At 40.1% G+C, this 26,950-nt stretch overlaps 1 protein-coding gene across 2 annotated transcripts in view; it reads right to left on the reverse strand.

Annotated features, from left to right (window-relative positions):
• The window catches only part of CC2D2A (coiled-coil and C2 domain containing 2A), a 136,235-nt gene that overhangs the window by 61,091 nt on the left and 48,194 nt on the right, over nt 1-26,950 (reverse strand). For both annotated transcript variants that reach the window (XM_011948833.1, XM_011948834.1), the window contains 8 exons: nt 24,785-24,947; nt 23,629-23,765; nt 22,881-23,012; nt 12,384-12,593; nt 11,321-11,427; nt 7,223-7,363; nt 3,500-3,656; nt 2,133-2,371 (listed from right to left, as the gene is read on the reverse strand). In XM_011948833.1, coding sequence (XP_011804223.1) covers nt 2,133-2,371; nt 3,500-3,656; nt 7,223-7,363; nt 11,321-11,427; nt 12,384-12,593; nt 22,881-23,012; nt 23,629-23,765; nt 24,785-24,947 — 1,286 coding nt within the window. The remainder of the gene's footprint in view (nt 1-2,132; nt 2,372-3,499; nt 3,657-7,222; nt 7,364-11,320; nt 11,428-12,383; nt 12,594-22,880; nt 23,013-23,628; nt 23,766-24,784; nt 24,948-26,950) is intronic.

Genomic DNA, 26,950 nt, shown 5'->3' on the forward strand with positions numbered 1-26,950 from the left:
ACAAACAAAAAAAACCCAACCTCACATTGGTCTTTAATTTTATTGTGCATACATGTACAGACGTCCACCAAAAAATGCCACTTCTTTGTTAAGTAAATAGCAATTCAAGCTAATTAAGGAAAGCAAAAGGTTAGGACATCAAAATTTGAAACAAGCTCAGGTTTTTTTTGGGGGTGGTAGTTTATTAAAAATTGTTCCATTGTGGTAAATATATATAACATAACATAATGTTTATCACCTCAACCATTTTTAAGTGTATGTTTCAGTGGCATTATGTACAATTACTATGTTGTGTAACCATCACCACTATCCATCTTCATAACTTTTTCATCATTCCAAACAGAAATTCTCTACTCATTAAAGGGGGTGGTAGTTTTAACTTTTTACATGTCTGTAATTTAGACTTATTCTAGATGAAATAGCTCAAATTACTCCAGCATTTTTTTAATAAAGGATACTTCACAGCAAATTTGCAAGAAGTATCCAAGACACCCTAGACTTAGACTCCACTCATAAAAGATTACCAAATCAAGTCCAAATTTTCCTTTTAGAAAGCATGCTCTGTCATCACATATTTTGAATGTTCATGTCAAAATTATAGGGTATGGTACTTGTGCCTTGAAAACAGCTTACTTAGTGCAGGGGAATAGTTTATGTATAACATCTTAATATGTGAAGTTGAGAGAACACATGAAAATGCACAAAAAGCTATAATTTAAAAATAAACATTAGAACATTAGCAGAAGTTTGAAACCAAGACTGTGAGAAGTCTTATAATGACATCCTAATTAACTCCCACATTTTAATGAACTCAGAGGCCGACTGACTTCATTTGAATTCTCATTTTTCACGTTGGGATATTGAAGATTCCAGTGTACAATAGTCCCTGTATTCACAATAGATCTTCTGTTTACTAGAGAATTAAGTCTGGGATTTTGTGGTATTGATGATTTTAATGGAGTCCCTTTAATTAATGATGATATACCATAACATGCATCAGAATCACTTGGAGACCTTGTGAGAACAGTTTTCTGGGCCCCACCTCAGGGTTTCAGGTTCAATAAGTCTCAGGTAGAACTTGCGAGTTTGCATTTCTTTCTTTTTTCAAATTATTTTAAAAATTTCTGTTTAGTTGGTTGCCTTTAAGTAATTGTCTGGCTAGTTTTTATTAATCTTTCTTAAACATATTTATTTCAATGTGAGGTATTAAAAATGTTTGGGGTATTTATTTATTTATTCAATAGAGGCGAGGTCTCATTTTGTTCCCCAGGCTGGTCTCCAACTCCTGGCCTCAAGCGATCCTCCCACCTTAGCCTCTCAAAGTGCTGAAGTTATAGGCATGAGCCACCATGCCTGGCCTGAGTTTGTGTTTCTAACAAGTCCTCAGTGATGCTGATGCTGCTGATTCCAGGGCTATACTTTGAGAACCATGGCTATACAGTGAAGGAAAGAATAAATAGGAAATATAAAAATATTTTTATTATGTTATAATTTTAAAAAAGAAGATGAACTTATAAATGTATGTTTATGGATGTATTATATATACAAATGTATATAAATCAAGTGATGTTTCTCAAGTAAGAATTACTAGACATGTATTTTTATCAAATCTGGAGGGTATGCTTCAGATGGTCTGACTTAAATACAAGCTATAGGGCACACCTACAATGTTTTGGGGGGTCTTCAAGGAGACAAGCTGATCCTTGGAGCAGCTGAAATCAAGGAAGGGGCAAGGAGAGGCATCCATGCCTCTGCCAGAAAGGTGGGACATGCTACCTGTGGACTGAAGACTCATTGAGGTTACAGATAAGGGACTCAAATCAAAAGCCACACAGCCAGCCACTGTGAAGAGCAGGCAGAGATTTGCAACTGGGATGCTTCTCCTACAGGGAGCTTTCCAGTGTGCTCCTGAGTAGCCAGTGCAGATGCATGAGGTAGGTGAATCAATGAAATCACCTAAAGTGGGCAAATGCCAGCAATTTCATGTGGTTCAACCTAATATTCATTCAGAGTTGATGATTCTCCTGATGCTAAAGTAGGTCAGTAAGTGTACACTCCCCATAGTGTGCATGTGCCCATGTGAACATGTGTATCAGATGTCAGTCTCATTTATGGTCAGAGCATCCACTCACCTGGGGCACTGATCACTGGGTGTTACACTTCCCGCCAGGCTTAGCTCTGGAACCAGCGTGGGCTCCCAAGGCCTCCTCCTGTTCTGGGCTGCTCTCTCCCTCACCTCCTGCTCTATCACTGCCCGATTAGTGGGCTCCGGAGGGGTGGGCTTCACAAGGTCCTCCTCAGGATGCGGCTCCTCAATCTCATCATCGGGATGATCTTCTGCTGCTTGTTTCCTTTTCTTCTTCTTGGCCCTCTGTTGGGTTTGAGGCAACATGACATCAAACAGGAATTTTGGAATTTCATTTAAGAGCACAGTCTTCAGAGCCAGATGGACCTGGATGCAAACCCCAGCCCCATTTCAACCAGATGTGTGTAATCAGGCAGGTCACTAAGCCACCTGACCTCTCTGTGCCTCAGTTTTTTCATCTACAGAATGGAGCCCAGGAAATATCTCCCAGGGCTGTTGAAATGAGACTGTTGAAATGCCTAAAAAGCATTTATCATATAGCCTAGTCCCTAGAAAGAGCTTAAAAAATGGTAAGTATTCATGTGATAATTAATTTTGGTTTTCAAGGCTAAGGACACATCTTGAAATATTAAAATAAGGCGTGTAAGCACAATGAGCATTGCAGGTCCACCTGATCTATTATTTGTTGCCCTTGGACTCAGTTTTGTAGGGTCATGTCCATAAAGTTATATAATTTTCTGAAGGAAACTCCAAAGCATCAATCCCTACATTTAATGGAATAATGCATGTAAGATACTCAGCACAGTGCTGGACACAAGCATTAGTGATTTCTACATTATTACTTAAATAGTTACAGAGTGCTACCATAGCATTCTCTATGGACAAAGCTGGCTCTGGTATCAATCAGCTGGGTGGCTTTTTTTTTTTTGAGACGGAGTCTTGCTCTGTCGCCCAGGCTGGAGTGCAGTGGCGCGATCTTGGCTCACTGCAAGCTCCGCCTCCCAGGTTTACGCCATTCTCCTGCCTCAGCCTCCCGAGTAGCTGGGACTACAGGCGCCCGCCATCTCGCCCGGCTAGTTTTTTGTATTTTTTAGTAGAGACGGGGTTTCACCGTGTAGATCAGGATGGTCTCTATCTCCTGACCTCGTGATCCACCCGTCTCGGCCTCCCAAAGTGCTGGGATTACAGGCTTGAGCCACCGCGCCCGGCCAGCTGGGTGGCTTTTTAAGCGAATGCATTAGCCAGTCAATTCATTCATCCTTTTATCCCTTAGCCAGGGGACAGGGGAAGAGACAGAGGGAGCCACAGGATACCCTAGTCTGCCAGTCTGGTTTCCCCACTCCTGTGCTGGAGGCTGTCCTCCCAGACCCTTCCTGGCCAGCCCTATTCCAGGCTGAGTGTTTGTTTACACACTTGCGCTTTCCTCCAGGCCTTCCACTGGTGTAACGACGTTCTGTACTCTTCCATCTTCTGTGCGTACTCCTCCGTATGCTCTTCCAACAGTTCACTTATTTCAGCTTGAATTTCTGCTTCATATGCTTCTTCGTCTGTTTTCTGGTCAACTTTTTCCCTTTAAAATAATTTGTAGTCCCTTGGTTATTTCTGGAAATTAAGAGAGCAATAATAACAGCAAATACTTATATTGGACTTGCCATGTGCCAGTTCCTCTTCTAAAAATATCACACATGTAAACTCACAATCCTGTGAGGCAGATGTTATTATCCACCTCTTATACATGAGGTGACAGAGGCTCATAGAAGTTAAGTGAGTTACCCAAGAACACACAGCTGGTGAGTGGAAGGGCTGAATATGAGCCCAACCCGCTGAACACTAAGCAGCCATGCCTCTCTGCGTTAAATGATCTGTGTGGTGTGCTGACACGGGGCCTGTAAGTTCTCAACTGATAGTGGTGGAAATTTCATTAGTTATTTTATTACTTCTTCAAGTCTCTGAGGAACTGCTTCATTTTGTTGCTACTGAGTCCCTGAAACCACTTTTTAAAAATTTTAATTTTTTAAAATTATACTTGAAGTTCTAGGGTACATGTGCACAACGTGCAGGTTTGATACATAGGTATACATGTGCCATGCTGGGTTGCTGCACCCATCAACTCGTCATTTACATTAGGTATTTCTCTTAATGCTGTCCCTCCCTCAGCCCCTCACCTGCCGACAGGCCCCGGTGTGTGATGTTCCACGCCCTGTGTCCAAGTGATCTCATTGTTTAGTTCCCACCTATGAGTGAGAACGTGTAGTGTTTGGTTTTCTGTCCTTGTGACAGTTTGCTGAGAATGATGGTGAAACCACTTTTTTGACTTTGGATGGAGGATTTGGGTTTTTCTCTGATGATTTTGCTTACACTCCACCAGGAGATCAGCCCCGTTCAAACCACTGTTTTCCACAGTGTGTTCTGTAGGACATTAGTTCTGTGAGATGTCCCATCAGGAAAAGATATTGTGTCCATATCAATGCTGGATTAAATAAGTGTGAAAGGTTCCTTGCTGGTCATCTTTTCAGAGCCCTTAACATGTTGATGAACAGCATGGATCTCCTGGTGGGCGGCGGCAAATGTGCGGTGACTGCATCCATCCCACCCAGCACTTTGGAGATGGTGCCGAATACTGACTGCACTATTTTCCCCAAAGCAGTTAAGCTTCGTAATCCATTTTACAAAAACCTAGACAAGTGCATAGAGATGACAAATATTTGCTTATGGACATATGTTTCCTGGAGTTTAAGCAGTTTATAGTCCCCCAAGCACAAGCTCTTACAGCTCTCTAGGATGACTAACAAATAAACCACTTTGGATGCACAGTGGTACCCAAAATTTATAAACATCAGGGAGAATTTGGCCTCCAAATTATGTCCCATCTCTGATATACAGAAAACTGTTCACTTTTCTCATTGCTATTCAAAAGCATGAATAAACTTGAATATTCTGTGTGTGTGGGGTGGAGCGGAAAAACTATGCTTTCTCATAAGGTGGCTAGATGAATCAAGAATGTGAGAAAAGGGTTTTGGAAGATAGCTACTTATCAGGGGAAGGAGTGTTATGACCTCATGGGTAAAATGCCTGTAATTTAGTTTACCCTATAAACTCAAAAAGAAGGAGGGGAGGGATGGAGGGAGAGTTAGCAGCAGGGATGATGGGAGGGAGGGAGAGAGAAAATAATCTGGCAAGGATTTCTGTACTGCTTCTGTGGGAGGCTCAGCCTAGGAGATAGAATTTGAAAGCACAAACACTGCAATTTCTAGGAGACAGCCATTATTTTGTGAGGTAGCATATTTGAATTTGTCAACCAATATTAACTGAGCAGATACTAAGTGGCAGTTGCTCTGGTCGGGACTAGATACACAATACCAATAGGGCCCCTGCTCTCAAAGAGCACACAGTCTTAAACACTTGTCCTGAAAACTAACTTCTTTTTTCAATTTTATAATTACAGCTAAAGAAAAATCACAATTTGCAGCTATCTTTGGCTGAAATATGGCTGTTTTCAAAGCAATATGTCAGATAACTGCCTAAATTTGTTACTATTGTTAACCAACATTAACTGAGCAGATACTAAGCGGCAGGTGCTCTGGCAGAAACCAGATATACAACGACAACAAGGTCTCCAGTCTCAAAGATCACACAGTCTTATACTTGTCCTGAAAACTACCTTTTTTTTTTTTCTCGATTTTGTAATTACAGCCAAAGAAAAATCACAATTTGCAGCTATCTTTGGCTGTACTATGGCTGTTTTCAAAGCAATATGTCAGATAACTGCCCAGATTTGTTACTATTTGTGTGAGTATATAGGCACAACACTTATCCATGTGAAACAATCAGAAAGGGACCAACAGCAGCAGCATAGATGCTCTTGCATTAACACATAGAACATGGTTGTGTTGTGATAAACTGTACTCTTAAGCATATATAAAAGTCTAGTGAATTAGGTAGCAGAAATATTATCAAAGCTTACTTTCTCCACACCACAAATGAAGGTCAATTCCAAATGAATTAAAGATGAAATGTGAAAGCTAAAACTATAAAGGTTATAGGAGACAATATCATAGAATATCTACATGACTCAGGGGAAGAATTTCTTAAGAAGCACACAAAAAGCACCAACAGTAAAAGAAAAAATGAATGTATTTTATCTTTTTAAAGTTAAGAATTTCTATCCATCAAAAAGCAACAAAAAGAGAGTAAAAAGACAACTAACGAGTAGGAGAGGATATCGGCAATACACACTACTAACAAATTCCCATGTTGTATGCAGAATGCCTCCAAATTACCAAAAAAGATAACAAGATAAATAATCCAGTCCAAAAAGTGACCAAAGTCTTGAAAAGACACCTCACAAAAGTGGAAATCCAGATAGTCAGTGCATGTACAAAAAAATGCTCACCTTCAATGAGTAGTCAGGAAAATATAAATTAAAACATGTCAGCAGGTCGGCAAAATGTTAGTTAACACCACCAAGTAATTGGCATGATATGGGTGATATGGACCTACGAGAAGCCCCGTGAAGGCATGAATCAGCACAACTTCTGGAATATGTTTGGAATCAGCAATGTAAAGTTGAAATGAAATCTTGGGCACAGGTACCCTAAAAGACAAGTACAAAAATGCCTACAGAAGTGGTTCCTGTAACAGTTGAAAAATGGAATAAACTCAAATGCCCATCAACGGAAATGGACAAGTTTGGCTATATTTGTATAATGAAGTATTATAAAGCAAAGAAATCTAACTACAGCCATGTGCTGTCAAGTAGATGAATCTCACAAACACAGTACTGAAGAAAAGAAACATGTATGTATTCACTAAAGAATACACACAACATACTTTCAGGTATGTAGAAGTCAAATACAGGCAATATTAAACTATATATTCTTAGGGATTGCACATAGTTGGCAAAACTATAAAGACAAGAAAACAATGATCACAAAAGTCCAGGTAGTTGTTATTTTGGGGATTGAGGAGGATGCTATTTGGGAGGGGCTGCTCAGGTACGAAATGTTCTATTTCTTAACCTGGGAAGTGGTTATATGCATATTTATCTGTAATTACTTTTAAAACTGTATCCAAGTTTTATACATTTTTCTTGATGTGTGATATATCCCAATAAAATAATTTTTCAAAAAAGCCTACTTTCTCAAAACAAGTTTCAAGGGAGTATTTGTAAATCTCTGGAACTCTCGAAGGGATTTCATCTCTTTCCAAACTTTTATGATGGTCTTAAGCAATGTTCGATCTTTTTCTTGTTCAGCATCACGGAATTTTCTCGTTTGTCTGCAACATATAATAACACATGAGTATATATTAAAAAGTTAGGTGTGTTTGTTTCCAAAAGAAATTAATAATGCTACAGTGATTGCATTTTCAATTTGATAGCTACCATATTTTGAAATAAGTACAGAAAACTAAATACAAATGCAAATGTAAAGACAATAGGATGTCAACCTGTTTTGAGAGGTTTACTTGATTTTGTTCTCTTTAGGCAGATCTGACTTTAATTAAGTACTTAAAAAATTCGTATTAAAACTATGCATCCTTCAACAAATGGTCACCTTTGAAGGTAAGAAAATAAAGGCAGTTCTCATGGACTAAATTATTATAAACATAGCAAAGTACACTGCTGTCCTAGTTAGCAACAAATACATTTAAAGTCTTTCTGTGTTAACACAAATCACAAGTTCCACACTGAGGAGAGGAAGTATTGTTATTGCATGCCTTGGAGATTTTCAATATTCACTAGATTACCAATATTTTTGGTTTGATCTGAAGAGGCATCATTTGAAAATTCTTTCCTCTTTATTTTATTTAATACCTTACTTTAAGTTCTCTTTATAAATGATAGCTATATTTAGATCCCAAATGCATTTTATTGCATAATGAGACAATTGTTAAATTTTTGAACAAGTGCCATGAGTCATTCCAGGGAATTTAGAAGTGTCTAAGAGACAGAAGATGTCTCCGTCCTCAGGGAGTTTATAGTTTAGCTCAGGAGACGAACACATACATAAATGATATCAGTGTGAGGTTTGTCTAAGAAAGTATCATGAGAAACCAAGGATGTAGCATTTCACAAATTAGCACCTCATGACCTCCAGAAGGCAGGCCTAAGTCTGGAGGTTGTATGTGTGATGACTTAGTGGTACAGAGAAATAAGGGGGTCTAGGTTTCTAAGATCAACTGGTAGCTGTAGAAAAGGAAGATGGCAGAAAATGATAGTAGTTAGGTAGTCAAGATCTGGGACTCTGGGAAGCCCCTAGAAAAGCAAAAAAGCAACAAACTAGAATAAGAAACATTCTCTTTGAGGAGCAGTAAAACATTGTGGTTAAAGGTGCAGTTGTTGCAACCAGACTACCCAGGTATGAATCTCAGCTCTACTATTTACCAGCTGGATTGGATAAGCTATTTCCCTTTGCCGGCTCACATCTGTAAAATGGGTATGGTAGGAGTTGACCACACTGGATTGTTGGGAGGAGTTAATGAGATAATCCGCATAATTGCTTAGAACCTTGCCCGATACCAAGCAAGAGGCCCACAAATGTTATCTGTCACCATCAGGTGATCAGTTCGTCTCCTATGCCTTTAGCTGTTATCACCCCTGCTTCAGTTTTAAAAACCACAATATAAAATTATTTTACTAGTTACGTGACACCTTCAGGCTTTCTGATATATTTTCTACTTTCTTTTTTAGTACCTAAAAATAATAGTTTCCCAGAAATGCTAAAAAGAGCTCTTAGCAAGAAAAATTTGCATACGAATTAAAGAAGCAGAAAATTACAAAATAATATTTAATTAAAATTTGTGACCAGAGCTGGGGAGGAAGAGGGAAAGGCAATTTTGATTAGGGAGTTGGTAACAGTTTTCTGAAACCTGATGTAGATGGAGTCTAGACCGTGCAGTGGACTCCTGCTCAGAGATGAAACTTTGGGAGCCACTGGCATCTGGATGATGTTTAAAGCCAAAAAGTGGATTCATTTCAGGAGAAAATGCAATTTTAAACAGGGTTAAAAAGAAAACAACATTAACACCTGAGACTCAGAACATGTATAAGTTGGACAGAGGAGAATGATGGTCAAAGAATGATGAGAAGGACAAATGGCTGGAGAGGGACGAGGACACCCAGGAGAGGGTGGTGTATGGAGATGCAGGATGTCCTGACAGGCAATGTGTGGGGATGGTGTCTGCGTTCAAGCACTGAGCAGGCCGAGACTTCCATTCCACTTTCCTAGGTGGAGGTCCCCAGGGGCTGTGGCAAGATTTGCTTCAGAGGAAAGGTGGGCACAGGAATGAGACAGGATAGGTTGGAAATGGGAGAGAGTGGAGATAGTATGAATAGCAAATGTTTACCTGGTGTTTGGCCGTGAAAGGAAATATAGAGATAAAATGGTAGCTGGATGGGGACTTGGGGTCATAGAATTTTTATGTGTTCAAGACTGAGCACATCTGAGGGCAAAGACCCTACAGAGAGGTTAAGTAAAATGTTCCTATGTTGCATGACCATTCACATTTTCTTCCTTCTATATCCTGGTTCCCGTTCGGAGGACAAGGAATGTAGTCATGATGCCGCTATGGAAAATAAAATGGAAAATGCTTTATGGTGCTGGCCCGGGTTAACTGCAACCAGTGGAGGGCTCAGCAGATGCTTGAGGTGGGGAGTCCTTGGGGGTGGCTGATCAGATCCCAGGGGGCTTGAGGAAATGGATCCATGTGATGAAACATCCAGCAATAGATCATCTTCTTAGAAATTGTTTTACCACCTAGTGAAAAGTCAGCAAAGGATGGAAGTCTCTTTTACTGGGTCAGAAATGCTAAATCTCAAAAGCTTTCATCTCCAGGGGCACAGAATTATTGTAACAGGTCTGCTGTCCATGACTCCGCTGGGTATTGTCTCTAGATCTCACACACAGTTCTGGTGTTTTTCAAATAGTGACTAATAAATACAGTTCCATATAAAATCACATTTGCTTTCAGAATAGCTTTTTGTCACTTTTTTCTTAATGTATACCAAAACAAAAATTGTTCTCACAAGGAGATTGCAATATGTTTTCCTTTTAATATAAAAAATAATTTTTATTTAAAAATATACTCCACACTTTTGCAATTATAGGTTACAAACTTCACTAATTTCTACTTTGCTGGAAGAATTTCCAACTCATAGCTAGACTGTAAAAAGAAAAGTATACATTGAAATGCCTTCATTTATTATTTCCTGTTCTAAGGATTTGTTCTGTGGAAGTACTCATACAAATATAATATTTAGGCATTTTAATTACAGTAGAATTTAAATAATAAAAAACAGAATAGAAATGCAAATACATATCAGTTGAGAATTATACAAACTACAATAAATCTACATAATGCCAGGCTTTAAACCATGATGTAAATCTACATGCACTGTGGCAGGAAAATGTCTAAGATGCATTGTATAAAGAAACAAGTTGCATGATTCATGTTGATACCTGCAGATCTGATTCAGTCATTTTAACTGTGGTACAGAAATTCACTGTAAGCCTATACCAAGATGGGTTTACTCTGCTACTGGGTTATTTCTAGTGGCTTCTTTTTTTTTTGTCAAGATCTCACTCTGTCACCCAGGCTGGAGTGCAGTGGTGCCATCCTAGCTCACTGCAGCCTCAAACTCTTGGGCTCAAGTGATCCTCCTTCCTCAGCCTTCGAGTAGTTGGGACTACATGCATGTACTACTATACTCAGCTAATATTTAAAATTTTTTTGTACAGGCTAGTCTCAAACTACTGGCTTCAAACTGTCCTCTCACCTTGGCCTCCCAAAGTGCTGGGATTACAGGCATGAGCCACCGTGCCCAGGCTGTCTTACTTTTGAATGATGCTGTGCATATCTTTGCACATGTCCCCATGTACATATGCACACATAGCTCCTTAAAGAACATCTTGTATCTGAATCAGAATTGCTGGGTCCAAACTGATGAGCCTCTTCAACACTCAACACTCCTTTGAGCTAGGGCCAAGCTGCTCTCTAAAGTAGTAGCTGTAGCAGTTTTCCCTTACACCTGCAGAGTGACCATTTCCCTCATCCTCATTCACATTACTGGACTTCAAATACTGTGTTAATATGATAGATGTATTTCATTGTTTTATTTGGCATAATTTCACATGTATTCATTGCATTCAGAAAAAGTACCTGGAAAAATAAACTCTAACAAGTGCACATCTAATAGGGGGAAAAAAGTAGTTACACTTAACAAACTTTACTCACCGAATTTCAGATTTATACTCATTGATGGTTTTTTGGATGGTATCAAGAGACGAATGAGGTTTTTCTGGATCAACACCAGTCTGAACAGCATTTCTTAGAGCTTGGAGCTTAAAAAGATATGGATACAAGTTTTGAGTTACACTGTATTCCCTACTGCAGTGCAAGTGGACCCACCCACTTATCCTGGGCAAAATGGTGCCAGCAGTCTGTGAATGGATGTTCAAGCATCCAGCTGTCTCCAGACTTTCACATAAATGAATTATGACGGAGAACTGTTTCATCTGTTCTTGAAGAAACTGGATTAGTAAAGAATAGTGTATGTCCATCCTTGTTCCATAGCCCAGATAATCAAGCTGCTCATGAAAATATTATTTTTATGTGTGTATCTTAGAACCAAGTTTTCTTCCAAAGCTAACAGTGGGTTTGCCTGGGTCCAGAACATATGATGATATTCTTGTGATACAAAGAAACTATAAAATTACAGACTCGTAAAATGAGATATTGTGAAGTTATCTCTTCTTTGGGCAGTAAGGTTTTAAAGTCAGGGCATGAGACTAAAATTGCCTATAGTCAAAATTACCCACAAAAATCCCATGGGATAGTGTCACACTGGGAATAAATCCAAATGCATAGCCATTCCTTTGACCATCAGTTGAAACAACTGACTTGTGTTTAAGTGCCATACTATGGGATAATAAATATAAAGATGAGAATGTTTCTAACGATAGATATTCTCACGCCACCAATGGTTTCAAGTTCTGAGCTCACGTAAGCAAGTAATAACCACATATCTTCCACCTAACACCAACTTCTGGTGGGTGCTGTAGTGTTTACAGAAAGCCTTCTGTTTAGGGCAAGTGTATGCCAATAAATTTGTACACATTACATGTATACCAACTCTGTCTTTCCCTTTGTCTCTAGCTGGATAATGCATCACACATCCTAGACAGAGGAAATATGTGAAAGAGGGGCATGAACATTTTGCTGTTAGGAATTTTCATTGTTTGGGCTCATTGGAAGAACCAACACCATTGACAATCATTATGGAAGAAATCACATGTACCTTATCAGTAAGAAATTTTGCCTTGTTTCTCTGGTGTCTTGCAAGGTACTGGTCATATAACTGGGCCAGCTTGGCTGCCAAAACATGCTCTCGGCTAAAACAGGGATGATGAGTGAAGATTAACCCCGAAATATCAATGTCCAGTTGGAAATTTCCAGGAGGGTCTCCAGATCTGATCATATGCTGACTACTGTGAACATACTTGACTGCCTGCCAAGGAGAGAAGAGTGTAGACAGAACATAGTTAAAGCACTTACTAGATAATGATTCTCTAATCCACAATGGGAAAACAGTTAGATGCAAAATACCTTCTATCCTGGACAAGTCAGGTGAAAAATGCTTGATTACCTATTTTCAGGTTTTAGAGGCCAGCTCTTTTTTGAATAGTTGAACAGCAAAATGAAAGACTGGGAGTTAGAAAAGAAACCATTTCAATCTTGCTTTCTTAAGTCTTTTAGGTTTTATTACTCGCCCAAGTTGTAGTTCTAATCCTTTTCATGCAGACTATTTTGTTTCTTGGAATCTTGGGTTTTGTAGCTGGTGACCTTGAAATTCTTTGAACGGGAGGAGCATAGATTCTAGTTCAAATCGATCATTATTTGGATCCCGGGCATACCCCATGTATTTACATTTTAAAACATGTGGAGAAGGCTTCATTTTGTAGACAGCAGCAAGAGATATTTACCTAACTGGCATCATGCTCCACTGAGTCTTCATCGGGAGGAGAGATATTGGTTTGCAAAATACGAGTGGGGGCTGTGTAGCTGAGCCAAGCGTGTAGAAAACAAAACAGAAGTATCCAACAGGAATTTCTTGGATCATTTGCTATATAATGTATCAGATACACCTCTTTGCTTTTCTTCCATAAAATCTTCAAAATATTTACTTTGATTACTACAGCTACTATGGGTGGGAGCTCAAGGGTGGAGAGGAGACATCTTGGATTTTGTGGTTTTATTTTTTCTCATTATAAAGACTGACTACAGTAAGGATACGGTGGTTGAGACATCACTTGATCCTCCTTTTTGCAGAGATGAGCTATTTATCTAGAAAATGATAATGTATTTATCATTTTAAATGATAATGTGGCATAAGTAAATTATTTACAAATCATGAGCTTAAAGGAAAATTGTAAAAATTCTGATCAGAATGGAAGCTTTTATCTTCCCTAAATTATGGGTAACATGTTCAGCAACTCTTCATTTAATTATTTTGCATGGTATTATGTTAAGATGCTAGATCTGGGCTATGAGACTTGGATTCTAGGCCTGGCTCTACCTTGAACTTGCTCTGAGACCTCGGGCAAGTCACTATACATCTCTGGGCCTCTAATTTTTCATATGTAGAAATAGGAGGCTAAGGAAAAAGATTAAATTAGCATTTTGTAGATCACTAGGTATCATCAGGCATTTCACATGCATCATCTCATTTACTCAACAAAGATTAATGGATGTGTACAGTGTGGTAGAGCCTGTCTTCAAGCAGCAATCAATTTAGAAGGGATCTAAAAGCATGAAGTCTGGGATGTGCAGAGGGAGGTAGGGAAGCCCAGCCCAGAAGAGGGGATTCCAGCATTAAAATCTTATAAGATTTGAACAAATTGTTTTATTTTAAAAAGGCCCTTGTAAAACTGGAATGTGTTTACCAATATTTTAGGCTCAAATCAGGATGAATTAACTATACTGTAGTACTTTCTGGAATATGCTGTATTTCCCAAATCTGCATTAGCCCACATTACAATAATTGCTGGTGGTCTCTGCTTTTTGCTTAGCCCAACCAAGTAAAAAAGCTTCCAGGACTTGTTGCAGCCACTGGGCTAGACTGCTCAAAAGACCACAACTCCCATACTAGTAGAGAGAAAGACCTCTAGTTCCTTGTCTCTTTGTCGTATCTGTTCCCTTTCTTATATATTGAGAACTATTATGAACGCAGTAGCAACAATTCCTTTCAAGAATCTTCACTTGAATTTATAGGAGGAAAAACCACTGGGACACGGATCAGCTTCCACTGGTCTTTTGCATCTTATGAAAGCCCTGGGTGGCCTTTAAGAGATCAGATCTGGTCATTAATATACCTACACTTCAGATTGCAACAATGAACGGCCACTTTTTTTTTTCTCTTTCATTCAGGTAAAAGTATTCAATTATAAACTGCATTAATATTAGAAGCTTTTAATCTCCATGTGACCACTCTTTTATAATCCAGATTACCTGGATTAATGAAAAATTTCCACCTCACAAATATGTGTACAACTAGACTTCAAACCACAGACATAATGGAAAATTCCTCTCTAATTGCTTTGCAGTTGCTCATTCTTGCCTTGCCTTGCCTCTTACCTATGGGGTTCCAGAGTTATGAGATCACTCAGGGTGTGGCTCTCATACGCTTCTTGGTATGAGTAAGTAACAAGGGTAGAGTGGTTCTATTTACTTGTAATGTAACTTAAGTCACCTGTACTTTGCACCTCCTGCCACAAATCTGCATTAGCCTAAGTTCCAAAACCTGCTAGTGGTCTCGGCCTTAGGCTCAGCTCAACCAAGTATAATGGTGTTTCAGGACACTTAGTAGTCATTGGGCTAACCGGATCACAAGACCCCAACTCTCTTCCTATTAGGGAGAAAGACACCTAGTTCCTTGTCCTTTTTTTTGTTGCATCTGTTTTCCTTTCTTATTTATTGACAACTATCATAAACACAGTAGCAACAATTACTCCCAAGGAGGGATAATATTTAGAGTATATTTTAACTTTAAAATTCATTTGATTTTTTAGTCTTCAACTGAAAACCGAAACTCTAAGAGTTGATGAGTATGGATTATCTATTGATGTTCTCAGCATGTGCAGAGATGCATACCAAAGGAGAAAAAAAATTAAAAATTGTACCGAAGACCAGGTGCAGTGGCTCACACCTGTAATCTCAGCCCTTTGGGAGGCCAAGGCGGGTGGTTTACGAGGTCAGGAGTTCAAGACCAGCCTGGCCAAGATGGTGAAACCCTGTCTCTACTAAAAATACAAAAGTTAGCTGGATGTGGGGGCCGATGCCTGTAATCCCAGCTACTCGGGAGACTGAGGCAGAGAATTGCTTGAACCCAGGAGGCGGAGGTTGCAGTGAGCCGAGATTACGCCACTGTGCTCCAACCTGGGCAACAGAGCAAGGCTCTGTCTCAAAACAACAACAACAAAAATGTACAGAAAATTAATAATCATTGGTAAGTTTACAGTGCAAGTTTCTACATTTGCCCTGAGAAAATAATAGCAACAAAGTCTGGGTCCACCTCAGAGCCTGCAGTAGATTCTAGAATTATTATTCTGGTCTTCCCTGGGAAGCCTTCTCATTTCCCATCTTCTGGAAACATGCCATGTTTCCTGGACATGAGGTTAATGCATAATGATCCACTTGCCACTGACTAGAGTTTATTTTTTGGTATTGAAAATGTGAACCGTGGGGAGAAATATGATTCTTTCCTTCTGGAGTTGTTAAGCTTAGGCTATCAAAGGACACATCTCCTAATATGTAGAGACTTCTGTCCTGCGTGCAATTGCAGAGAATGAGGCCCACCAGTATTCAAGATGAACCAGAGAAAAGAGGTGGAAGAGAGGCCTGCTGGCATCAAATCCCTGGTCCTAGCCCCTGAGATCTTGTTTCCTAAAGGTCCTCCTTCATTTTATGATTTATTCCCAGATGCTTTCCAGTTTTTTGAGCCACTAAGTTCCCTCTTTGCTTAAGCTAGTTTGCAATGGGTTTCTGTCATGTGCAACCAAGAGAATCCTGTGTCATGCAGTGCTTAGAATGCAGGAGATTAACAATGCTTTGGTGAAAAACTGGTGAGAATAATGATGGGAAAGTGACACTTTTATCTAGTGGTACTTCTGCAGGAGCTTTGAATCATGACACAGTCCTCCAGTGGGTATGCAGTTCTGAAAAAGGGGGGCTCCTACACGTTGCGGGGGCTTTAACACTTGTTTCCATTTCTGTCTTTCCAGCCAAGGCACAAAGTCTCTCTATGGCCAAGCTAAGCTTGCTCCCTCTGTATTCCCAGAATTTAGCACAGCTAAGAATATAGTAGACTTTTAGTTAGAGATGGAAGTAATAAAAAGGGAAGGAAGGAAGGAAGGACAAAGGAAGGAGAGAAAGAAGAGGGATGTTTGTACTGCTTTTCAACAACTTTTGTTTTTTTTGAGATGGAGTTTTGCTCTTATCACCCAGGCTGGAGTGCGAAGGCATGTTCTCTGCTCACTGCAACCTTTGCCTTCCAGGTTCAAGCAATCTCCTGCCTCAGGCTTCTGAGTAGCTGAGATTACACCCACCCACCACCCCGCCTAATTTTTGTATTTTTAGTACAGACGGAGTTTCACCATGTTGGCCAGGCTGGTCTTGAACTCCTGATCTCAGGTGATCTGCCCACCTCAGCCTCCCAAAGTGCTGGGATTACAGGTGTGAGCCACTGCGCCGGGCCTGCTGTTCAACAACTTTAACCCTACTTTGCTATCGTGATTAGGCAAACTGTATTTTATATTGTTTATGTTTTACCTGCAATGTGCTATCTAGCATTTTAATTTTTTACTTTTGCACTAATTACTTCTTAAGATGTGTTAAATTGTATTCTTTCTTATTTGATGTTTAACAGTTTTTCTTTGCATGACAGCTAATTCCTTTTTGCATTTTTCTATCTTTAATTGTCTCATCTCAATTTAAGAACATCCTAATATTGAGACAATATTAGGAACAGAATATTTCACTTTTAAAAACTTCTTTCCCCCTCTGTAATTAAAACAAAAGTTCAAAAAAGCAGGGCTGAATACCAACTCCCTTCTAAATAAAACTCTTAAATTCTCTAATGGGAGGGTGCACAATCCATCATTTGAGTCAATAGCGTAGTATTCCTAACCAAAGAACAACTGGGCTTGACTCAAATGGGTGATCAGTGCTGGTTGATCCTGCTGGGTGAGGTTAGCATCAGACCCAAGCACTCTGAGGCGTAAATTCATCAAGGCTCTGTTAAGGGCCCAAGGAAATGCCGACTTTTATTTTCTTAACATTTTTCCTTCTATGTATGTATGTATGCATGTATTTTTTAGAGACAAGGTCTCACTCTGTCAACCAAGCTGGAGTGCAGTGGTGTGATGATAGCTCACTACAACCTTGCACTCCTGGGCTCTAGTGATCCTCCTGCTTGAGCGTCTTGAGTAGCTGGGACCACAGGCCTGTGCCACCACATCTGGCTACCTTTTTATTTTTTGTAGAGGTAGGGGGTCTCACTATGTTGTCCAGGCTGTTCTCAAATTCGTGGCCTCAAGCAATCCTCCCAGGTTAGCCTCGCAAAGCTTTGGGATGACAAGTGTGAGCCCCTGCTCCTAGCTGTAATTGCCAACTTTGATTTGGCACTCTGACTTGGTTTTCCATTATGTGGATGCCAGGACTAAACCAGAACCTAAGAAAAGCTAGTATTTTGCAGGAGAGACAGCTGAATCAGAGAGAGGCATAGAAAAAAGGAATTTATTTTAATACACGCAGCAAAGTCATTTTAATGACATTCAATTTGCACTTTTATTGAGGTATTTCTATGTGACAGGCACACTGCTAAGTATGAGTTAAGAAGAAGACTATAACCCAGTTCTTGTCCCTAAGTCACGTTCAGCATAGCCAGAGAGGGAGAAAGAAAATGGATTAACAGTACAAGAGCAAAACAGTCTTTGCCTGCCGACCTATTTCTTTGCTCTTGCATCATGCCGGAAACTCCTAGGTGGAAGGTCTGTTTGGAAGTAAGACTGAAAATAGAGGCTGTAGGCATTTAATTTTTTTTTTCTTAAAGGCAAGCCTATTTCATGGAATGATGGAAAAACTGTTTTTGGCAAGAGACAGTCTGAATAGATTAAGGAAAAGGTTAAAGTAAATAAATAAAACAGTAAAAATGTTAATTGTGAAAGAAAAGCACTGTGTTTTGAATAATTGGAAGGTTATATAATTACATTTTTAAAAAAGACTGAGGTAGGCCGGGCGCGGTGGCTCAAGCCTGTAATCCCAGCACTTTGGGAGGCTGAGACGGGTGGATCACGAGGTCAGGAGATAGAGACCATCCTGGCTAACCCGGTGAAACCCTATCTCTACTAAAAAATACAAAAAAAAACTAGCCGGGCAAGGTGGTGGGCGCCTGTAGTCCCAGCTACTCGGGAGGCTGAGGCAGGAGAATGGCGTAAACCCGGGAGGCGGAGCTTGCAGTGAGCTGAGATCCGGCCACTGCACTCCAGCCCGGGCGACAGAGCAAGACTCCGTCTCAAAAAAAAAAAAAAGACTGAGGTATACAACTCAACAATAAACTTAGTAGGTGACCTGTTATGGAATAACAGATAGATATAATATCTCCTCCATTTAAGTTAATCCCCTTTGCTTCTTTCTTGTGCAGTCTAAGACTTTCTTCATGTTTTGTTGTGTTCAAAGCATAGCCCTCCAATAAATGCCCTTGGAAGATGTCAGCCCCATTGGACTTCTTCCTTCTCTAATTTCCTTTGCTCTGTGATGCTTTATGACAAGCCCCTTTCAGTAGAACTCTTCTTTCTTGACTTTCCTATTTCTGCTCGTATGATAGGAAGATTTTGCTTCTCAAAAGTATTGAAAGGAAACCCTCTGTCCTTCTCTACCCGCCCTTCCAGCCCTACTGGCTGCTTCCCAAGAGAGAAGGAAGGACATGTCTGACTGGAGAGTCAGCTGGAACCCAAGATCCTTAGTCCAGGTTACCTGCAAAGCTAAGCAGTGGCCCCTGGCTGTCCTGTCTTAGCTGTCTCCAAGGAGAGGTTGTTCACTGGCCTGCATGGTCTGCTTGGCACTCCACCTGGTAAATACACCAGAGCCGCTCAGCTTGTGTCTACTTGGGGAACAAAATTCGTGAGAAATGGAACAGGAAACCATCTGGTCTCCGGTTCAAGTGGCATTCTGCCATCTGGTTTTACCCTTAGTGCAAGGGATATCTGGATCCCTCTCTGACTCCAGTGTATTTCCAAGTTGGTTTAGAATTTCAAAAGGAGACAGATGAGATCCATTGGATCCCTCATGCCGTACCCTCCATATTAATTACTCTTCTGTTTTCTAACTGTAACCCATAATTCAGTGTTCATCATATCTGTGTTTAATGGAATGGATGGGTGGATGATGATACAGACTGATGGATTATTCAATAAATGCATAAGTTGATATTGTTTTGATCACTAATTATATCATGTATTTTTGTCATGTAACCAAATAGATGATAAATTCCTCATGGACTGGAACTTATCTTTACCCTTGTTTTGTAAATCTGCTTCCAGGATCACATTTCTTTATAAAGCAGCCATCCACTGATACTTGTCTGTAATAATATTTTATAGAAATTTATAATTTTCAAAAAGGTCATACTCATATATCATCTCAGTACTCATGATGACCCCATGAGGGAGAGAAAATGATTATTATTCCTATTTTTCAGTTAAGGAAAAATATCCAGAGAGGTAAAGGAACTTGCCCAAAGCTGCAAGCTAATTAGATAGTAGGACAGCAGGACTGTACTCAGTCTCTGTCTGGGCCTATGTTTTCTCTGTTCATCATTCCTCTTCATAGACAAAAATGATGATTGTTATACCCATCCCATTCTGTTTCACGTGATTAGTGCTGAATGTTACAAATTTAAAATTATACAGGTTTCTGAAGGAGGCAGTTCCAGTGATATGGTTTGGCTGTGTCCCTACCCAAAACTCATCTTGAATTGTAACTCCCACAATTCCCTCATGTCATGAGAGGAACTGGGTGGGAGGTGATTGAATTATGGGGGTGGGTGTTTTCTGGGCTGTTCTTGTGATGGTGAATGAGTCTTATGAGATCTGATTGTTCTAAAAATAGGAGTTTCCCTGCGCAAGCTTTCTCTTTGCCTGCTGCCATCCATGTAAGATGTGACTTGCTCCTCCTTGTCTTCCACCATGATTGTGAGGCCTCCCCAGCCATGTGGAACTGTAAGTCCATTAAACCCCTTTCTTTTGCAAATTGCCCAGGCTCGGGTATGTCTTTATCAGCAGCATGAAAATGGACTAATACAATAAATTGGTACAAGAAGTGGGGTACTACTAAAAATATACCCAAAAATGTGGAAGCAACTTTGGAATTGGTAACAGACAGAGGTTGGAACAGTTTGGAGGGGTCAGAAGAAGATAGGAAAATGCAGGAAAGTTTGGAACTCCCTAGAGACTTGTTGATTGACTTTGACCAAAATGCTGATAATGATATGGACAATGAAATCCAGGCTGAGGTGGTCTCACATGGAGATGAGGAACTTGTTGGGAACTGGAGCAAAGGTGACTTGTTATATTTTAGCAAAGAGACTGGTGTCACTTTGCCTCTGCCCTAGAGATTTGTGGAACTCTGAACTTGAGAGAGATGATTTAGGGTATCTGGCAGAAGACATTTCTAAGCAGCAAAGCATTCAAGAGGCATTCAGTTTTATAAGGGAAGCTGAGTATAAAAGTTCAGAAAATTTGCAGCCTGACAATGTAATAGAAAAGAAAATCCCATTTTCTGAGGAGAAATTCAAACCAGCTATAAAAATTTGCATAAGTAATATGAAGCTGAATGTTAATCACCAAGACAATGGGGAAAATGTCTCTGGGGCATGTCAGAGGTCTTCACAGCATCCCCTCCCATCACAGGCCTGAAGGCCTAGGAAGAAAAAAACGTTTTCTTAGACGAGGCCCAGGGTCCCCATTCTGTGTGCAGTCTAGGGACTTGATGCCTGGTGTCCCAGCTGTTCTAGCCATGAGTAAAAGGAGCCAAGGTACAACTCGGGCCATGGCTTTGGAGGGTGCAAGCCCAAACCTTGGCAGCTTCCACATGGTGTTGAGCCTGCGAGTACACAGAAGTCAAGAACTGAGGTTTGAGAACCTCTGCCTAGATTTCAGAGGATGTATGGAAATGCCTGGATGCCCAGGCAGAAGTTTGCTGCAGGGGCAGGGCTCTCATGGAGAACCTCTGCTAGGGCAGTGCAGAAGGGAAATGTGGGGTTGGAGCCCCCACACAGAATTCCTACTGGGGCACTGCCTAGTGGAGATATGAGAAGAGGGACACTGTCTTCCAGACCCCAGAATGGTAGACCCACTGACAGCTCGCACTGTGTACCTGGAAAAGCTGCAGACACTCAACACCAGCTCATGAAAGCAGCCAGGAGGGAGGCTGTACCCTGCAAAGCCACAGGGGTGAAGCTGCCCAAGACCATGGGAACCTACCTCTTGCATCATGACCCAAATGCGAGACATATTTACCCAATGCCTGTACCTCCATTGTATCTAGGAAGTAACTAATTTGCCTTTGATTTTACAGACTCTTAGGCAGAAGGGACTTGCCTTGTCTCAGATGAGATGTTAGACTGTAGACTTTTAAGTTGATGCTGAAATGAGTTAAGACTTTGGGGGACTTGTTGGGAAGGCAATGACTGGTTTTGAAATGTGAGGACAGATTTGGGAGAGGCCAGGGGTGAAATGATATGGTTTGGCTGTGTTCCTACCCAAATCTCATCTTGAATTGTAACTCCCACAATTCCCAGGTTTCATGGGAGGAAGTGGGTGGGAGGTGATTGAATTATGGATCTTTCCTGCACTGTTCTCGTGATAGTGAATGAGTTTCACAAGATCTGATGGCTTTATATATGGGAGTTTCCCTGCACAAGCTCTCTTTTTACCTGCCGCCATCCACATAAGACGTGACTTGCCCCTCCTTGCCTTTTGCCATGATTGTGAGGTCTCCCCAGCCATGTGGAACTGTAAGTCCATTAAACGTCTTTCTTTTGTAAATTGCCCAGTCTTGGGTAGGTGTTTATCAGCAGCATGATAACAGATTAATACACCCAGGAAAGCAAGAGCAATGTAATTAAATATGAGGGCAGGCAACTGTAATGATAGCCAGCAGTTACTAAGCTCTGTTTTAGGCACTTATGTGGATTACCTCATTCAATTTACACAGCAAGCCTAGGAAGCAGACACTGCTATCGTGCCTACCTTACAGATGAAGACATTGAGGCATGAGAGACAAACGGCCAAGTTCACCCAGTGAATGGTAGAGCAAGGGCTGGAATTAGGCAGTTGGTTACCAGACTTAGGAAAATACGATATAAAGGATTTGCAAGGATAGAAAATCTCTAGTTATATAATAAAGAGACAACAAATGGGAAGTGGTCCTGCAGCAAATGTGAGATGACAAGAGAGAAGAGAGGGCAAAAGAAGAAAAATAAGGGTAGTTAACCAGGATGTGTGAAAAAAGATGCAAACTCAGTCATTCCTAGCTAGGAAACACACTCCTTGTTTAAGAAGGGATTCAATGAGTATAATTATACTTACTCTTACGTAATATGCCTGAGGTTTGTTCTTTACGTGTAAGGTAGTGAATTATTTTAAAAAATTAAAGTGGAATGTTATAAACATAGCTATTGAAAAAGCAAAGCACTTTCAATTTCATGTAATAAAAGTGGAGAGAGGGGAGTGTCTACCTTTTTATACAGTGTTTCAAGCTCTGCCTTAATGCTCTGCTCCTGTGTTAGTACTGGCCGCCTTGAAGGAAATGGCTTGATGGGGTTTGGCAGAGCTAGGATCCTACCGTCATCTCCAAACCATCTTCTTTCCTGTAGGTGAAGCAGAGGGAATGATAACATTTTCTTCTAATTGAACAGAAAATGGTTTACAACACAAACAATGTTTCTTGAAAATTCTGTGTCAACATATATATTTCATGTACCTCCTCCCCCAACAGAACTGTAAAAGTCTGTTTCCATTAGAAATCAAGTCTTGACTAACACCTCTCACAACTGATTTAAAATATACATCCTGGCTCCCTAAATAGTATTTTAAAGAACTTAAATGGATGCTTAAGAAAAATTTATTTGCTATTCATTAAACATTTAAGAAAAAAAAAACACAGGATAAAATTCAAAATTGAGACTATTCTACCTATGGATAATTTAAACATTCTGTCAAGTATGAAAAGGTTGCCAGCATCTGGTTTAGCAGGAAAAACACAGATTCAGCTAGCAAAGATGGATTTTGAGCAGTTGAGAAGTTATATTATTTGAGGATCAATAAATGTACTGAGAGAGAAAGTTAAAAAAAAATTGAACCACTTTCTGTGGATAACCTCAAGAGGAAATAAGTACAGTGGATGCAATGACTGCCCTGTTAGGAAAATAAAAGCTATGTCTAGTGCACCCAGGCCACACTTGGGAGCAGAATGTGCACACTTACGGGATCCTGCATCAGCAATCTGTTCTCCATGATGTTCTGATTGGTGCGTGCCACCTCTGGTCTTACCCCAGTGTAAAGGCCTTCATCTTCCAGGAACCTGGGCTGTACATTCTCAGGAAGCTTTTTATATGTAGGGACTAGATAGTTTATAAATAAATAAAACATTAGGGCCAATCTAAATATCTCAAACTGCAATTTGGTGAATTAATCACTAGAGATTTCATTTACGTTCTTAGAAAATGCAAATTTTCCAAATTAATTTTTAAAAGCAGAACCAAGGGAAAGATGAATGTGCTCACTTATAGGAGTATGTTGTAGAATCAGGTATTTAAAGAAAATACCTAAATAATTTAATATGTAACTCATCAGTGTGGCATACTGAGAAGAAGGTAGTATTCAAATCACAGGACGAGGGACAAGTTTTAGCTTTATTACTTTTCAGCTGGGTGAATTGGGGCCAGGCACTTCTTTGAACTCTCTCCTCCTGTACAAAAGAGATAATAATCTACTTAACTGGGCTTCTGGGAGAATTAAATGAGGTAAAGTATGAGGACGTGCTTTGTAAATGAACAAGTTTATTTGAGTGAACGTGATCATTACCTCATTTATTCATTCACTGCTTTATTCATTCATAGAACACATCTTTACTGAGAGCCTCCTTGTGCCAGGCACAGATGAGACTCTGGGAATCTAGGCCAGTTCCCTGCTGCCTTGGAGATTGGATCGTAGTGGGAGTGACAGGCAGCAACAGGAAGCAAAGGTCTCTACAAGATCACGCCATAGAGTAGTAAGAAAATACACAGGGGATGGTGACTTAGGGAAGGGCGGGGATAAACTTAAGATGAAAGAAAGGCTGTTCTCATAAACTCTCAGCCCCTGTAACTGATCACTGATTTGATAAAAGGGTTCCCACAGTACTTTGGTGTATCTTCCATTAGTCTATCAACAAGTGTTTGTTGAATGGATATTTTTCCATGTTCTGTATTTTTTTGTGTGTGGTTGTTGTTTGTTTGTTTGAAGATACTTCTTGATTGTTAAATCAGATTAGAAACTGGAATCAGATCTGGAGATGAGGCATCCTTATGCACTAGCCATATTTCATTACAAGGTAAGTGATGATTTCTAAACTGAACAAGAAAATAAAAAGAGCAAGTACCTGTCTGCCTGCTGGGTATGAAGAGCATTTCTCTTTCCATCTGCAGCCGATCATGAATGCTTTCATAATCTGCAGGTCTGACTGCTACAAAATCGTCAGCCATGTGATCTAAGCCCAATAGGAAGTCCTCAGCATCATCCCCAGTAAGCAGTTCTTCCTCATCCTGCATAATGTTAAAAAGTAACAAGAAAAAATCATGCTAAGATTCTTAGTTAGAAAAATAATTAACAATACCAGACTCATGAAACTTAACATTTCCTACAACTTTATCTTTTCCTTTTTTTAAAAATTGAAAGCATAGAACTATATAATCTTTCATATTTAACAACTGGGTTTTAAAAAAAATTGTTTTGCACTATTCTACACCCCTGGAAGATGTCAAAATCAGAGATGGCTGTTTCAGAAGAGAAGTGGTAAGCAAAACAATCAAAATCCCAACAAATCTGGCCTCCTTTGAGGGTGCTTACTTTTGGCCATTTATGTAAAGAATTGGGCTCATAATTTATGTAGCAGTTTAACCTTCCACCTGGCACTAAACCAAGGGAAAAGGCACCAAGCGTATAGGTGCACAGTCTACACACCCTGTTCAGACTGCCTGGGTTTAAACCCCAGCTTCACCATATACTGTCTGAGGAACTTGAAACTGCTTATTTAACCATCTGATCCTCAGTTTCCTCACTTATAAGATGGTTATAGTAATAGAGTTTACCTCTAAGCACTTTGTGGGGATAAAATTAAATGATGCACTTAAAAATTCAAAGCAAAGAGGCTATAATCACAAATGTTAGATGACATATATTGATTTTGTTTGGATATTTTCCAAACGTCTTCTCCTCCTTCCTCTTTTTCTTTCTCCTTCTTTTAAAAATTTAAACCTGGTATCCATTTATGAGCAACATCTTTTAAAATCCTGTGGAGACTTTCAGGTAGCTGAAGACAACGATGGCAGTCTAGCTACTTGCCTCTTAATATTTCCTCCCCATGTACACGAAACAGTAGGAAGGAAAAAGGGAATCTATGTAGAAACCATGCTTTTAACTTAGCTTGAAGACAGAGAATGTCAAAACATCGAACAAGTGAAAAGACAAAGATCACCAGATGGCAGTGTGTAATCTTCCTTCTCCTGCCCCACCTCTGCTTCGTGGTGAGCAAAATCACCCAGAGAAAAACTGCAGAGAAGACAGAAAAGGGAAGCTAGCAAAAGGGGCTACAGAGGATCTAAAACTTTGTTCAAAAAGACTAAATCAACCTTGAAGATGAAAATACTTTAAAAGTGTCCGGGCGGAGTAGAGCATGGACTATAGGGAAGGGGCTTAAAAATGTGTGTGATTTAAAATGTGTGTGATTTTAGGAAAACAGAGCTTCTGGGGCAGTGAATAGGCAAAAGGAAGGGAGAAGTGGCCTTTGGTGGAAAGTGTCATAATTTCAGAAGATGTTCACAACTGGAGACTTCTGTCAACAGGTGAAGCCCAATTCTCCTCCATTTGAGAGTGCACTATGCCTCGTGACTTACTTCTCCTGAGTAGAACGTGGCAGAAGTGATGGTATGTGGCTCCTGAGACTAGGTCATAAAGGAAGTGTGGCTTCCTTTTTGGGTTCTCTCCTAGATCATTTGCTTTTGGGAAGTTAGCTGTCATGTCAGGAGGACACTCAAGCAACATTGAATGAGCTGAATGCTGATTTGCATAACGATTGTTATAGAATAAACTAAAATATTCCCGAGTTTCTATAAATCTAGGTAAAAGAAGTGCATTTCTGGGAGGCATTTCTCAAGGGAGGAGATTATAAGTGAAGCAGAGAATTAAGCCAATTATGCGAATACTAGAATATCCTAGGGTGTTTTTGTTATTTTTAATGTGGCAAAATATATATAACATAAAGTCCACCATTTTAACCTTTTTTTTTTTTTTTTTTTTGGATGGGATGTCACTCTGTTGCCCAGGCTGGAGTGCAGTGGTATGGTTTTGACTCCCTGTAACCTCCGTGTCCTAGGGTCAAGACATCCTCCCACCTCAGCCTCCCGAGTAGCTGCGACTACAGGTGAACACCACCACGTCTGGCTAGACTTTTTATTTTTTGTAGAGATGGGGGTCTCACTATGTTGCCCAGGCTGGTCTCAAACTCCTGAGCTCAAACAATCTGCTTCCCAAAGTGCTGGGATTAGAG

Source organism: Colobus angolensis, unplaced genomic scaffold, assembly GCF_000951035.1.
Source record: "Colobus angolensis palliatus isolate OR3802 unplaced genomic scaffold, Cang.pa_1.0 Scaffold284, whole genome shotgun sequence".
Lineage (NCBI taxonomy): Eukaryota > Metazoa > Chordata > Mammalia > Primates > Cercopithecidae > Colobus > Colobus angolensis.